This window comes from Miniopterus schreibersii (genome assembly GCF_964146895.1).
Source record: "Miniopterus schreibersii genome assembly, chromosome: 21".
NCBI lineage: Eukaryota > Metazoa > Chordata > Mammalia > Chiroptera > Miniopteridae > Miniopterus > Miniopterus schreibersii.
The window spans coordinates 566,499-581,985 of record NC_138123.1 but is presented as its reverse complement, the minus strand read 5'-3'; the positions used below and the strand labels follow the sequence as shown (position 1 = coordinate 581,985).

At 60.6% G+C, this 15,487-nt stretch overlaps 1 protein-coding gene across 8 annotated transcripts in view; it reads left to right on the top strand.

Moving 5' to 3' along the window:
- The window catches only part of NAV1 (neuron navigator 1), a 115,428-nt gene that overhangs the window by 87,245 nt on the left and 12,696 nt on the right, over positions 1-15,487 (top strand). For 2 of the 8 annotated variants that reach the window (XM_081123862.1, XM_081123866.1), the window contains 13 exons: positions 3,531-3,669; positions 4,102-4,399; positions 5,303-5,996; positions 6,712-7,158; positions 7,927-7,968; positions 8,186-8,334; positions 9,794-9,964; positions 10,825-10,877; positions 11,495-11,518; positions 11,624-11,701; positions 13,654-13,737; positions 13,957-14,068; positions 14,941-15,062. In XM_081123862.1, coding sequence (XP_080979988.1) covers positions 3,531-3,669; positions 4,102-4,399; positions 5,303-5,996; positions 6,712-7,158; positions 7,927-7,968; positions 8,186-8,334; positions 9,794-9,964; positions 10,825-10,877; positions 11,495-11,518; positions 11,624-11,701; positions 13,654-13,737; positions 13,957-14,068; positions 14,941-15,062 — 2,413 coding nt within the window. The remainder of the gene's footprint in view (positions 1-3,530; positions 3,670-4,101; positions 4,400-5,302; positions 5,997-6,711; positions 7,159-7,926; positions 7,969-8,185; positions 8,335-9,793; positions 9,965-10,824; positions 10,878-11,494; positions 11,519-11,623; positions 11,702-13,653; positions 13,738-13,956; positions 14,069-14,940; positions 15,063-15,487) is intronic. The other 6 variants (XM_081123864.1, XM_081123868.1, XM_081123863.1 and 3 more) reach the window with 3 other exon arrangements.

Here is a 15,487-nt window from a genome sequence, read left to right as displayed (position 1 = left end):
CCAGGAATCTGCAAAAGGGGAGGCCTGGGCGGGTTCCAGGCAGCGCTCCCCTGAAGAGCCCCCCGCAGGCCTTCTCTGACCAAAACTCAAACTAAGATCACCTGTGTCAACGGACACCCTAATTTTGTGACTTTTTTCATCTTTGTCAAGATGGGGGGGTTTTCTGCCCAAGTTAAGAATCAAAATTATTTTCCCCGATGTTCAGCTTCGCCAACATTTGGTTCCCAGATGCTGAGACAGAGCTGAGACAAGGACTCACTCAGCTCCCGAGATAAAGACCCCGCATGGGAGCCCGGCCGGCGTGGCTCAGTGGTCGAGTGTCGACCTGTGAACCAGGAGGTCACAGTTCGATTCCGGGTCAGGGCCCACGTCCCGGTTTCAGTCTCGAACCCCAGCAGGGGGCATGCAGGGGACAGCCGATCAATGATGATTCTCATCATTGATGTTTCTCTCTCTTTCTCCCTCTCTGAAATCAATAAAAAATAAAAAAACACTTCATAGGGGATTTCACACGATTCCAGAGCCCGTGTCAGTGGGTCGGTCACCTCTGCAGGGGCATGTGACTGCCCCCCCCCCCGAGAACGTTCCCCGTTTCTTGGGAGAGGCCCTCCGTTACCTTTTGCTCTGTGAAGGATTTAAATGTCCTCATTGGGAAAGGTCCCCACCCCTGGGAGAAGCAGAGGAGGGGAAGGCGTGGGGCAGGCAGAGGGAAGTCTCTGAAACCAGAGAGAAGGCAAACAAGCGGCGGCCGCCGAGTCAGCATTCCTCACCCACAGTTGGTCCTAATTAAGGAGGCTCGGGGCTCAGCTCCGCGTTCGGCTCTCTCCCTGCTCCGTCCCGCCAGCCGCAGCTCGGAAACAGCCTCTCACGTCTGCCCTGTCCCCTCACCTCTGCCTGCGCCCACCACCCTGCAATTACCCTTTCCCACACCGAGGCCCCAGGAAAACGTCGACGCTGCTAATCCAATCGCGTCCCACAAAGTGCCGCCCGAGCCGTTCCGTTCGCAGGCCGAGTAATCTCAGTCGAGAGGAGCAGGAAACCCGATTTCATCGTGCGGGAGCTGCGTGTCTCAGATCCTCCCGCCGCCGGGTCGGAGCGGCACTGACCGTCCCTTCCCCTCTGCTTGGCTCCTCCTTGGTCAGTTCACAGCTTCTACTGGGCCTCGCCGGGGGCCTGGGGTGTTTTCTTTCTGCCTTAACATCCGACGGTATCGTGGTCAAAGCACCGTGTTAGCAAATCTCTCAACTGAAAACCGGCCGCGGTCATGGAGGTGGTCAGTGTCCAGTGTAGCCCACTGGGGGTATTGATCTTTAAATAACGGATAGGCTAATTTACATCACTTTACGGTTATATTCGTCGGCTCGGGCGGCTGTAACAAAATACCAAAGGAGTCGGGGCTTAAACCACAGGAAGCAATGTTCTCACAGTCCTGGGGGCTGGACGTCCAAGATCTAGGTGCCGTCAGGGTCGGTTTCTGGTGAGACCCCCTCCTCCTGGCCTGTAGGCGGCTGCTTTCTGTCTGTGTCCTCACGTGGCCTTTGTCCCGCGCACACAGGGGAGCCAGCCCCTCTCTGGCATCTCACCCTCCTCTTAGAAGGACACCAGTTCTGTCAGATGAGGGCCCCACCCTGTGACCTCATTTAACCTCATTACCTCCCCGAAGGCCCGTCTCCAAATATAGCCGGACCGTAGCGACCGTGGGGGCTCACGAACTCCAGCTCGTCACAGCTGCCACTTCTCTGACCAAAAGTTTCCCGGTTAGGACAGAAACGTGAGGCACGTCACAGTTTAGAAAGTAAGGTGGTGAAATGAATCACACGGTTTTATTTAACCCAATGTATCTAAAAGAGTACTCTATTATGTAATATAAAGTTATTAATAAGGCAGATCGAATACTTTTTTATTTTCATACCAAGTCTTTGAACTGTCTGGAAGAGAATTCCAGGAGAAAGCGAGGTTGATCCACTCAGTGGTAAATAATCAGAGAAACGTGGTCGCTGATTCACCAGACATATTCCAGACAGAAGGAGACGGACTCCGGCCCGAGTCTGGCTCCTGAGGACCACACTGTGCTAGGGAAGCGGCAGGGGTTTTGCCGGTGCGGTCACAACTAGTCCAGCCTCCCCTCCGGCTCGCCCACACCCTGCGCCATTCACATCTGTGGAATGGCCGGATCTGGACCGTGGGGAGTGGACCGGGTGAGAGAAGCCTGGGAGGGTGACCAGGGCTAGCCAAGAGCCGCGTCCGTGCCAGTGCCATTCCCAGAGGGGAGGGCGTTCCCTGCCCCGGGCCTTGCCATGTGCCTGGCCACGTGTCTGCAGGACACAAACAGAGCCGCGTTCAGTCGAGCTGGCCTCCGTACAGCCCTGTGTTCACCCTGCAGAGGAGATGGGTGCCCGGGGGTGTCCCCAAGACTGTGGCATTTGTGCCAGGAAGTGGACAAGACAAGAGGAGGAGTCATTGCCGTTCTCACAGCCCTGGGTGGAGGCTTAAGGAATTCGCGCCGGAGGCTAATTTATTGAAAAGAATGATACAATGTTGCAATGCCCTGTCACTCCCACCCTAACAACAAGATGATGCATAAGTAACTAACTTAGAAAAGGAAACAGTTTGATATCTAAAGATACAAAGTTTCTAATTGAGCTGGGTTTCAGAAAGGAGTGAGCCCCGCCCAGGAGACCAGGAACACGGGGTACGTTCATCCCGGGGGCTCAGCAGAAGGAGGGGGAAATACCGAATGTCACGCTAACTTTCGATGGCTGCACGCGGGCTGGCTATAAGGAGACTCGGTCGCAGCGCAGTGTGTACCCATTGCCCCTAATTTGCAATGAGGCCTTCACTGAGCACGCGCAGTGGCAACGAGCTGAGACTGAGGGCAGGGCCGACAGCTGAGCAAGACCGACTGAAAAACGGAAAGGAGACAGTCGTCAAAGAAATAATCAGAGAAAGTTTCCCAAAACCCAAGAGCATGCGCTTCAAGATTAAAAGGGCCAGCGAGGTGTCCGGCTCAGCGGGGAGGGATGGGCCCACACCGTTCAAAAAGTCTCCTGTATTTCTTCTGCATAAATGATCCCAGGGTGGAGTGAGCTGTATAAACAGAGAGGCAGCGAGCAATGATAGGTCTGAGTGGTTCTAGAAAAAATAAATCTTTTCCTGGCCCTGGTTCAGAAAATGTAGAAGTTTAGCAAAGGGAGGGAAACTACCCGGAGATCACGTCTAAAACGGAATAAAGATGTAGTGATTACAAGGAGCGGGAGTTGGCTTGTATAATTAGCTCGGTCCTTGTCTTTTGTCATGTATCTTTCTGTTGAGGAGATATAACATCTGCTGTTGCCAGAACAGACAGCGTCCTCCTTTTACAAAAGAGCATCGCCGAATTTTAGGGCAGCTTACATCGCACTTGGAGCTTCCTGCAAACCCAGGCCTAGCTCCCAGGCTTTCTCCTTTTGGCCGTTCTTCCGTCAATGTGAAAAATACCTATGTTGCCTCAGCCGCTCCAGCCGCTTACCTCTCTCTCCCCTCTCCTGCAGCTGGGATGAGAGCAGCTCCATCAGCAGCGGGCTCAGCGATGCCTCTGACAACCTCAGCTCAGAGGAGTTCAACGCCAGCTCCTCGCTCAACTCCCTGCCGACGACGCCCACTGCATCCCGCAGGAACTCCACCATAGTGGTACGTGAGTTTGCAGACCCCCGGGCCGGCACCTGAAGGAGAGGCAGCCTGGGCCGCGCCGGGGGCAGGTGTGCACACAGCCTCACCCGCCCCGGGGCACTGGTTCCCAGATGCCCTGGCCAAGCCCTTTTGGAGGTGACAGGAAGAAACCCGGGGCTCCCAAGTCGTCACCTAAGATATCAGCTGCTGTAGTGAGCGGGGCCCGAAGGTAGTGTCCACACCGGTTCGGAGCTGTTCCAACTGGAGGTGAAAGAAATCAGAGATCCGTCGGGGGTCTGCTCTCTGACACCCTAGGTGTGGGTGGGTGGACACCCTGGGTTGACTTCAGCCTCTAGGAAGAGCAGGGCCACCCAGCGGCCAGGATGAGTCCCCCCGGCCGTCCACCCTCCGTCCCCTAATGAGCGTCCCGGGTGCTCACCGCCTTCTCCGCAGCTGCGCACAGACTCGGAGAAGCGCTCCCTGGCGGAGAGCGGGCTGAGCTGGTTCAGCGAGTCGGAGGAGAAGGCCCCGCGGAAGCTGGAGTACGATAGCGGGAGCCTGAAGCTGGAGTCCGGCGGCTCCAAGTGGCGGAGGGAGCGGCCCGAGAGCTGCGACGACGCGTCCAAGGTCGGGGAGCTGAAGAAGCCCATCAGCCTGGGCCACCCCGGGTCCCTGAAGAAGGGCAAGACCCCGCCCGTGGCCATCACCTCTCCCATCACCCACACAGCCCAGAGTGCCCTCAAGGTCGCAGGTGAGCTGGGTGAGGTCAGGGTCCGGGCGAAGGCCTGTCCCTTCAGCCGTCACAGGCCCAGGGGATGGCGGCCGACACACCTGCCTGTCGTAGCTCATCGCCGCTGGTCCTCCCAGCCGTCCCACGAGCTACACCCTCACGCAGGCGGGACGGACGACTCAGAGAGGCCAAGCGGCTGAGCCACGGTCACACAGCTAAGAGCAGGGAGGGCGAGTGGGGATGTTCTGTCCAGAGACCAGTTGGACCTGCCCCCCGTTTTTAATTCACCCAAGACGCTTGGTTGGCGTCATCCTCACAGGGGACGTGCCGCTCCCCAAGCCGGCCCGTAGGGTAACTTTTCACTTTGTCCATGTTCCCCGCTCCTCTCCGATCACCGACAGACGTGGCTACCCTCTGTTTCCTTCCTGGACCGGCTGCTAGATTTTTCCTCCCTGAAAACCCCTGTGGTTGCCTCTGTCGTTTTAACCAAAATGGGGAGTTCCGCTCTGGAAACAGAAAACAACAGAAAACCCCTAGGCCACGCCGTCCGTCAAGAAATGTCACCGGTGCCCGGCCGGGCGTGGCTCAGCGGCTGAGCGTCGACCTAGGATCCAGGCGATCGGGGTTCGATTCCCGGTCGGGGCACAGGCCCGGGTTGCGGGCTCGATCGATGACTCTCATCATTGATGTTTCTGTCTCTCTCTCCCTCTCCTTTCCTCTCTCTAAATCAATAAAGATATATTAAAAAAAAAAAAAAGAAGAAGAAAGAAATGCCGTCGGCCTCCACAGGGGCCTTTTCCCGTGCGTGGGCCCCTAGATCCTGCGACCCGCCGGCACACCCCTTCTCTCTTGGAGGGAAAGAAAGGGGTGTCTGCCTTGTTGGCTGGTTCCTCCGACTCTCACCTCCTTTCCTGCCTCCCGCAGGCAAACCCGAAGGCAAGGCCACGGACAAGGGCAAGCTGGCAGTGAGGAACGCCGGGCTGCAGCGCTCCTCCTCGGATGCCGGCCGGGACCGCCTGGGCGACGCCAAGAAGCCGCCCTCGGGTATCGCCCGCCCCTCCACGTCGGGGTCTTTCGGCTACAAGAAGCCTCCGCCTGCCACGGGCACGGCCACGGTCATGCAGACGGGCAGCTCCGCCACGCTCAGCAAGATCCAGAAGTCCTCGGGCATCCCCGTGAAGCCCGTGAACGGGCGCAAGACCAGCCTGGACGTGTCCAACGGCCCGGAGCCTGGGTTCCTGGCCCCCGGGGCCCGTTCCAACATCCAGTACCGTAGCCTGCCCCGGCCGGCCAAGTCCAGCTCCATGAGCGTGACCGGAGGGCGGGGCGGGCCTCGCCCCGTGAGCAGCAGCATCGACCCCAGCCTGCTCGGCGCCAAGCAGCCGGGCCTCGCGCCCTCCCGGCTGAAGGAGCCTTCCAAGGTGGCCGGTGGGCGGGCCGTGCCCGCCCCTGTCAATCAGACTGACCGCGAGAAGGAGAAGGCCAAGGCCAAGGCGGTGGCCCTGGACGCAGACAACATCTCGCTGAAGAGCATCGGCTCCCCAGAGACGACGCCAAAGAACCAGGCGAGCCACGCGCCGGCCGCCAAGCTGGCAGAGCTGCCGCCAACCCCCGTCAGGTACCTGCCCGGGCAGCCTCCCCCGTGTGCCTGCCCTGACGGTGTCGCGGATCCCTGGGTGCCCCGGGCTCCTGAGGCCTGGCCCGGCCTGGCCGCCGTGGATCCCTGCGTGCCCCGGGCTCCTGAGGCCTGGCCCGGCCTGGCCGCCGTGGATCCCTGGGTGCCCCGGGCTCCTGAGGCCTGGCCCGGCCTGGCCGCCGTGGATCCCTGGGTGCCCCGGGCTCCTGAGGCCTGGCCCGGCCTGGCCGCCGTGGATCCCTGCGTGCCCCGGGCTCCTGAGGCCTGGCCCGGCCTGGCCGCCGTGGATCCCTGCGTGCCCCGGGCTCCTGAGGCCTGGCCCGGCCTGGCCGCCATGGTCTGGGCCTCACCGGTCTCTCTGCCACCCCCTGCCTGCCCGGGTCCTCCCCCCCTCCCCAAACTGCGTTCGAAGTTTGTGCTGTTCCCCGATCAGCCGGTGCCTGTCTCCAGCGCCTGTGCGAGTGGTTTTACTATATATTTACTCACGGTCACGCACACGCCTGCGCTCTCCCCACTTTAAGACTCAAACGGGTCCCAAGCCAGGTACCGGATTTCCCTCCAGTCCGTGTCCCGCCCTCTTTGGGCTAAGCCTCCGGACGCAGAGGAAACGGGACAAACGCTTTTCTAAGATCCCGTCTGCCCCTGGCTTCTCCGACTCCGATTATTCTAAATATTCCGTCTTGTCTTTACTCCTCAGGGCCACAGCCAAGAGCTTTGTCAAGCCTCCCTCGCTGGCCAACCTAGACAAGGTCAACTCCAACAGCCTGGACCTGCCCTCGTCCGGTGACGCCCATGCCCCGAAGGTCCCAGATCTGCACACGGCCGGCACTGCCTCCGGGGGCCCCCTGCCATCCTGCTTCACCCCTAGCCCGGCGCCCATCCTCAATATCAACTCCGCCAGCTTCTCCCAGGGCCTGGAGCTCATGAGCGCGTTCAGTGTCCCGAAGGAGCCCCGCATGTACCCCAAGCTCTCGGGCCTGCACAGGAGCATGGAGTCCCTCCAGATGCCGATGAGCCTGCCCAGTGCCTTTGCCAGCAGCAGCGCCCCCATCCCCACCCCCTCCGCCCCCCCGGCCGTGCCCCCAGAGGAGGAGGCTGAGGACCTGGCCTGGAGCGGGAGCCCCCGAACCGGGCAGTTGGACAGGTGGGTGGACAGAGACAGCCGAGCCTGTGTCCCGGCTCCTGCAGCTGTTAGTAATACGTCCTAGGTTTGAGTGCCACTTTGCGAATTTTTTTTAACCTACGTTAAGTAATTTCATTTGCTTCCCAATTCCACGAAACAGGACGTTTTTGGGTGGTTTTTTGTTTTGGTTTGGTTTTTGGTTTTGTTTGTTTTTTAAATAGGATTTTATTGATTTTAGAGAAAGAGGAAGGGAGAGAGAAACGTCAATGATGAGTCATTGATCGGCTGCCTCCTGCACGCCCCCTGCTGGGGATCGAGGAGCCACAACCTGGGCACGTGCCCTGACCCAGAATCGAACCCGTGACCTCTTGGTGCACAGGTCAACGCTCAACCACTGAGCCACGCTGGCCGGGCTGGTTTTGAAATTTTTATCTTATCGGGAGGGAGACCTGGGACATCAGATGACTTAACCAAGGTTGCATGGCTGGCTGTCACCCTAAACCCTTGCTTCCTGGGATGTCATTTCTATGACATCATGTCCTGGTTTCATCAACCAGAACGTGACCTTCTCGATAGCTCCCACACCCTGATTCCTAATCGGAGGAAAACATGTAGCATTTCAGAGAAATTCCTGGAGCCCGGGGCCCAGAGGCCGCTCCCGGCTCCCTTGGTGGAGATAGCGGGGCCTGCCGCCTGGCGTTGTGTGTTCAGATGGTGCATCCCTCAAACCTAGGGCCCGGACTAGTTCCTTGGATGGGCCCACACGCTTCTCTTGTTTTTCCTCCGCAGTAACCAGGGGGATCGGAACACGCTGCCCAAGAAAGGGCTCAGGTAACCCTGACTCGTGCGTCCCAGTCCTGCCGCACTTCCTCCATCCCCTCAGTCCCCCCGGGGGTCCCGCAGGGGTGCCTTCCAGCCCTGCAGCCCCTCGCGGGGGTCACCGCCGCTGCGGTTCCCGCCTCGGGCGTCCCTGCTTGCTCCCTCTCCTTGTCCGGCCACGCCTGACACCACTGTGCAGTTGCCCTGACCGCGTCCTGCCTCCCGACAGGTACCAGCTTCAGGCGCAGGAGGAGACCAAGGAGAGGCGACACTCCCACACCATTGGGGGGCTGCCGGAATCCGACGACCCGTCAGAGCTGCCGTCTCCCCCCGCGCTGTCCATGTCCTTGAGTGCGAAGGGCCAGCTCACCAACGTAGGTCAGTGTCGCAGTCACACGCCACGCCGCGGGGGGCGGGGGGCCGGACACGGGGTCGCCTGCAGGCTTTTCTCTCCTACGTGCTTCGTACCGTGTTGGGTCACCTCACGGGGCTTCGGTTTATTTATCCAAAATAAGACGAAGGCAAAGCCTCCAGGATCCTGAACGGAAGCTGCCCCTGGGCACTCGCTGTGGGTCCTCGTAGCATCAGGGGGTCTGGTCGAAGGCCTGGCGGTCATTGTCCGTGCAGAGCCCACGCCTAGTGCGGCACCCCTGGTCCTCAGGGTGCTGGGAGGAAGGAGGGACAGCTGGTGGGCTGCAAAGGATGGGACCTGCCCCCAAACCCCGAAAAGCCCAGGGCCCCCCACTACTGGGGCTGGGCCAGGACGATCCGTGGCCTGAAGGCAGGAAGATGCCAGTGGAGGGCCTGGTTGGCCCTGTGGGAACCCAGCCTGCACAGGCCTGCGGGTTGCTCTCCGTGTCTAAATCTACCTCCTCCAGCCGAGGGAGGGAAAGCCTGTACCGTCCTGTGGGGGGACTGGGGGGGATCTGAGGACAAACTAGGAAGCAGGATTGTTTTGCCTGGAGAAGGGAATGGTTCCTACAGAAAGATCACCTGGTCCCTTAAGAGCCATTACATGGAAGACAGAGCCAGCCGGTTCTCCGTCTCCACCGAGGGCCAAACACTGGAAACTCGTTTATGCTGCCGGCCGAGGGGCCGAGGGGCCGAGGGGCCGGGCTAGACAGTGATCAGCCCGCACTCGGAAGGGCCAAGTCTTGCTCTGCACAGATCTGTGTGGTCAGACAGCGTCCACCTATCTGGGTGGCGCAGGAGACCACTGGGGGCAGGGTGGGCTCTGAGGGGTGAGCCGGAGGCTGTGGCCCAGGCGGGGACCAGGCTCTGCCGGACCCGACACTCACTTGCTTTTTCCGGCGACTTCTCACCGGAGATGCTGGGCAGAGGGGCCGTGTTTCTCGCTGCGGGAAAGCGACAGTGACCTAGAACTTGGTGGGGAGAGTCTCGGGCCCTCCATCCCGTCTACGGGTGGCCTAGCTGAGCCCCCTTCTCTGGCTGGCTCTTTGCATCTCTCAGACCCGAGTCTTGGTCTGATCTCTGTCTTCCCGGCCTCCTCTGTGTTTTAGCAAATGACATCCATGTTCATGGGCACATCCGAGCGATGTGAAGGTTTCGGGAAAGCGCCAGGCCCCCAGCCTGACCTTGCAAAGTGACAACTCCGGGGCAGGCAGGACAGGGAACGCTGTCCACCCTTGACCACAGACAGCAGGGTCCTTGTCCGCTAGGGCCCGTCCCCCCCCCCCCCCGGCCTGCACACCCTGCCACCCCACCTCCCCACCTCCCCCACCTCCCAGCCCTCCCGCTCCCCGAGGCCCTGAGCGCTGATGATCCTGCCTCTTCTCCCCCCGCCCCCTCCCGTCCCCTCCTCCCTCTGTCCTTCCAGTGAGTCCCTCTGCGGCCACCACGCCAAGAATCACTCGCTCCAACAGCATCCCCACCCACGAGGCCGCCTTCGAGCTGTACGGCGGCTCCCAAATGGGGAGCACCCTGTCCCTGGCCGAGAGACCAAAGGGCATGATCCGGTCAGGATCCTTCCGAGACCCCACGGACGATGGTGAGACCTCACACGGCGCGGTTCACGCTCATCCCGGCCCCGCGGGGCCCTCACCCGCCTCCGCCTCACCGCCTGCGTGGCCACCACACACACATGACTCACGAGACATCCGGCCGGGGCCATCTCCGCTCTCTCTTCCCATCCCTGCGAAGGGTCTGGGGGCCCAGAAACCTTGGGGCTGGGGAGGGAAGTGCCGTAGCCGGGCTCGGAGGCGCCCTCGGCGGTCTGCTCCCCAGCCTCTCGAGTCCACGAGGACCCTCAGGGACACGGTGGCAGCTCTTAGGCCCTTACGGAGCGGTAGGCGTCGCATTCCTCTTCCAAGGATGCTCCAGAGGTCAGCCTCAGGCAGGCCCGCGGTTGTCATGGTATCGGGTTCACGGTCAGCCTGGGGGCCAGGCTTCTGCAGGTGGATGTCCCTGCATTGCTTGAGGACGCGCCCGAGTCCCCTCTGCTGGGCTCCCCCGAGTGATCAGGCAAAGCGTTTACACCCAGCAGTTTTTCATCTAACGGTCCCCGGGCTTCTAGCAGGTCCCCCGGTGCTGAGAGGAGGTGCGGGCAGGCGGCAGGGTTGTTCTGAGCGGCTCCGATGGGAAGACGACCCGGCACCGACCCGCGAGCACCCCCTTTCCCTCCCCGGGCCCTGGCGCCCCTCGCGCAGGCCGGGCCGATGCAGACGGAAGGAGGAAGCCTCTCTGCCCGGCAGCCCCGACCCGCCTGGGCTGTTGGCTCCAGCTGGGCCCCCGTTCGGTTCTCTCTGTCGGCTCCAGAGTCAGTGCCGGATCCCGCCTCAGGGCGCTTCTCGGGGTCCCCAGCCTGGTCCCCGGAGCCCTCGGTTGACTCCCTGTTCTCTTCTCTTCCAGTTCACGGCTCGGTGCTGTCCCTGGCATCCAGCGCGTCGTCCACATACTCCTCAGTAAGAGCATTACCTTCTCCGCCTCCCTGCCCTTCCCCACCCCACACGGCCGGGCACCTGGGTGAGGGTGGGGAGCCCCCAGCCGGGAGCTTGGGTTCCCCGGGCTCTGTCTGGCCTCCGAGCGACCTGCTCCCTGCGCTGGAGGCTGGAGAGGACCCTCGTCCTAGGGCCCGCTCTGCGCCACGGGGCGTGGGAGGCATTTGTGGCCGGTTACAGGGATGGGTCCCCAGGACCTCAGAGCCCTGCCCCGTGCAGTTCGCCGCGTGTCCGCTGTCCGCTGGGCTCTTGCGGCTCCTTTGTCCTTGGATTTATTCTGCCCTCGATTCTTGGCTCAGTAAAGCTGGGGGCAGAAAGGGTTCATTCCAATCAACCAGCTTCACTCCCCAGCCTCCTCGGCTGTCACAAAGCTGGCTGGACATAGACGTCCAGAGAAACCTCCGGTTCGAGCCCGTGTCGGGTCTGGGCCCGTCCCGCGAGGAGACGGGCCCAGGGAGCGGTTCCGGCCTCTTCGTGCCTCCGGGCCTGGCTTCCCCGCCCCCTGCGGGCCGCAGGCCTGGCCCCCTCACCTCCGCGGTAACCCCGTCTCTCTCTCTCTCCCCCCGCGCTCCCTTCTCCAGGCTGAGGAGAGGATGCAGTCCGAGGTAGGGCCCAGGCCGCGGTCCCTGCTTGCTGCCGCCCTGCGCCACGCGTTCCCTCCGGGCCTCTCGCTTCCGCCGCCGTAAGCCGTCTTTCTCTTCCTTTCACAGCAAATCCGCAAATTGCGCCGGGAGCTGGAGTCCTCGCAGGAGAAGGTGGCCACCCTGACGTCCCAGCTGTCCGCCAACGTGAGTGACACCCAGGCGGTTATTTTTTTCGAAAGTTAGACGAGCTCGGCCAGAGGAGGGGAGTTAATTCATAAACACCCCCCACCCTGGGCTTCGACACCAGGGGAGCAGAGAGGGCTTGGGCATCGGCCACCCCGTCTCTGAGCCTCGATTTTTTTTGTAAAGAACTGTCCTGGCCCAGGCCAGTGCGGCTCAGTGGTTAGAGCGTTGGCCCACACACGGAAGGGCCATGGGTTCAATTCCTGGTCAAGGTCACAAACCTGGGTTGTGGATTCGATTCCCGGGCCCTGGTCAAGGCACATGAAGGAGGAAAGCGATCGATGTCTCTCTCTCTCTCTCTATCCCCCCCCTGTCCCTCCCTTCCACGTTCTCTAAAAATCAATGGAAAAAAATATCCGTGAGAATTAACAACAACAATAACAAAAGGACCATTCTGCCCAGTCTAATCAATAAGTATGGGTGGATTCTCGGCTGATGGTCTTTGAATTCCTTAGGGAAAGAACAGAGGGTTATCAGTGGTCCCGCATGGAGGTGGACACCTCCTGGCCAGCGGCCGTGGGCAGGAACCGTTACAGGCTCACTTACAGAGCCCTCAGCAAGCGTTTCCACCGCCCTGGGGGGCGCCCTGTCCTTGTTCACGCCACAGGTCTGGGTGGGCACAGAATTGGCTTCTAGAATCCCGTCCGGTGACCCTGACACTGCTTCGGACCCACCCCGTTCTAGTCCAGCCCCTTCCTTCCCGGACGCCGTTCTCAGGAGTCCCCCCGGGCAGCTGGCAGAGAGGACCTGAGCTCCAGGTCGGGGGCCAGAATCTGCGTCCGCGCCCTCAGCCTTCCCCAGGGCACGTCCATCAGAACCGCGGGATGGGGGGGAAACGAGGCTGCCCCTCTGGCCAGGCTGCGGCCGATTGTCCCCGGCAGCCGAGTTGCGAAAAGAGAACATAAGAGTCATTTTCCAGCAAAGCTGTAAACACCAGCTGAGCCGGATCCGGGGGAGCATCCAAGTGTTTGCACAAAAGTGACCGTGTCTCCAGCTTCCGCTGTGGTTTCTGGCTGTTTCTCTCTCTTCCTCTCCGGGGAACCCAGCTGTCAGGCCCGGGTCTCCCCTCCGAATCAACTGCTCCCCAAGATCTCGGTGTTGCCAGTTTATTTCAACAGCGGGCCCCTCACACACTGGCTGTTCTCTCTCTTCTCTGTCCCCAAGCCCTCGATTTAGACGTTGGACACGGTTTGCTTGAAGCTCACGTCAAGCACTTTTTTCCACTCATGGGGACTTATAAGAATTGTGCAAATAAGAACCATCTCCCCCCTCCCTGTACCCCACCCATGGAGGCGGTGGCCTGCGTCGGGTCCTGCACAGCCTGGGAGGTTCGCTTCTGGGAGACACTGGGGGAGAGGCGCCAGGGGCACAGGGAACATTAGCGCTCTGATCACTCACGCCGCCGGCCGTTGGCCATAGTGCTGTCGAGGCTGGGCGAGGGCCAAGAACACGAGTTTAGAGGATGATTTTTCTTAGAACAGGAAGTTCCCTTTGGCTTAAGACGGAACGAACCAAACACCCAGATGGGACAGGCTCTGAATTTTCGAGGCAGAGCCTTGCTGAGGTCTCGGCCCTGCCCTCAAGCAGGAGACGTGATGCCGGGACCGGGGAAGGTTTTCCTGATTCCTGCGTAGGCCGAGCTCTGGTCCGTGCGCTTCCCGGCTGCCCGGGCTGAGGGCGCCCGGACCGCCGACCCTCCTGAGTGTCAGCCTCTCTCAGCAGCACTGCTTAGCCAGAAGGTGTGAATGGACCTCATCCGCTCAGGGAGACCCGTATTTCAAAATCCCCAAGACGTGTGTCAGCCCCGGTCAGCTCTCAGATGAAAGATCAGCTAAACTATGTCCCTGTCGGTCCCCCCGGCCCCCGTTCCCAAGCCTCGGGCAACCTCAGGGCCCCCTATGTGCTTGTTTCAGGCCAACCTCGTGGCGGCCTTCGAGCAGAGCCTGGTGAACATGACATCGCGCCTGCGGCACCTGGCGGAGACAGCCGAGGAAAAGGTGAGAGGCCTGGGCGGGGGCGGGCGGGCCACGGCGACCCCCCGAGTGCCCCAATGCCCGGTTTCCCTGTCACCCTGAATTCTCAACCTATCCCTTAATACAGCCGTCCCGATTCTCTGCCCTCTGTACCGTGTCTGGTAGGGCACAGGTGCCCAGCCCATCGCCTGGCACATAGGTGCTCCAATCCCAACCAGCGACACTGTTCCACTTCTCTCTCAGGACACCGAGCTGCTGGACCTGCGAGAAACCATAGACTTTCTGAAGAAAAAGAACTCTGAGGCCCAGGCGGTCATTCAGGGAGCCCTCAACGCCTCGGAGGCCACGCCCAAAGGTAGGCGACCCGGCCGCTGGTGGAGGGAATCAGGGAGGGGTGGAGGAGGGGGCGGCAGGCTTTACCACGGTTCCAGGCACATGCTAGGTGCTCAGAAGACACCACACACACAGACATGCAGACATGCAGACACACAGACACAGACATGCAGACACACACACAGGCACTCAGGCAGCACCCCAGGAGTCCCGAGGTGGCCCGCTGTCGTCTCCTTTCTTCATTAAATCGCCCGCAGCCTCCGAGTCCCTTCCGTCCCGGCCTCTTCCTGACCTGTCTCCTGCTCCTGGAAGGACACTGTCCGTAAACGGCAGAGACAGCCCACAGGAGGGGAGGAAACAGTTGCAAATCATACGTCCCATGGGGCCTGGCGTCCAGAATGTATAAAAAACTCCACCATAAAAAGACAAATAACCAGCCCTGGCTGGTTTGGCTCAGTGGTTAGAGCATCAGCCCGAAGACCGAAGGGCTGAGGGTTCGATTCCAGTCAAGGGCACAGGCCCTGGTTGCGGGCTCCTACCCAGCAGGGGGCCTGCAGGGGGCAGCCGATCGATGGCTCATCAAGGATGTTTCTATCTCTCTCTTCCTCTCTCAGAAATCAATAAATACAGGGGAGGGGGAAGGAACGGGGGGGAAAGGGTCATTGGGGGGAAAAAGGGACATCTGTAATACTTTAAACAAAAATAAAAATTATAATAAAAAAAAAAGAATCAATAAAGACATTAAAAAAAAAAAAATGAAAGCGTGGCCCAGACGCGAGGACTGTGGACCGAGCTGGGTGGTCCCCTGTCCTCCAGCTCCTGCCCCTAGGCTTGTCCACGCCTCCGGTCTTTAAATCCAGCCTGTCTGTTCTCCCCCCTGTCCCCGGCCCCCAGAACTTCGGATCAAGAGGCAGAACTCCTCAGACAGCATCTCGAGCCTCAACAGCATCACCAGCCACTCCAGCATCGGCAGTGGCAAGGACACCGATGCAAAGAAGAAGAAAAAGAAGAGCTGGGTGGGTGCAGGGCTCTGGGGGCGGGGGGGGCACACACGCATGGAGCATGGGGGCCACCCCCGCCTCGGGGCAGAGCCCGGGTCCTTCCAGAAGAGCCCGAGACGGAGTCCCTTCGATCACGAGCCCCAAGCTCGTGTCTGCTCAGAGCAGGGTCTGCCCACTGTCCTTCCCCCCGGGTCCCTCGGCCACGCACGTCTGCTTCCCTGGGGCCGCCGCACAGATGAGGTCAGATGATTGGTCAGCGGAAGGGATGTGCCGTGGTCCTGTCCCAGCCTCCCTGCCCCGCTCCCTCTGCGCCCTGGAAAGAAAAACCATGGACCGAGCCATTCATTTAGATGCTCCTGGGGCCGTTTCTTTTATTTGGGGGGCGAGGTATTGGTGGAACTCTTCAGATTACTTCCAAAGGAACCTTTACATGGACGTTT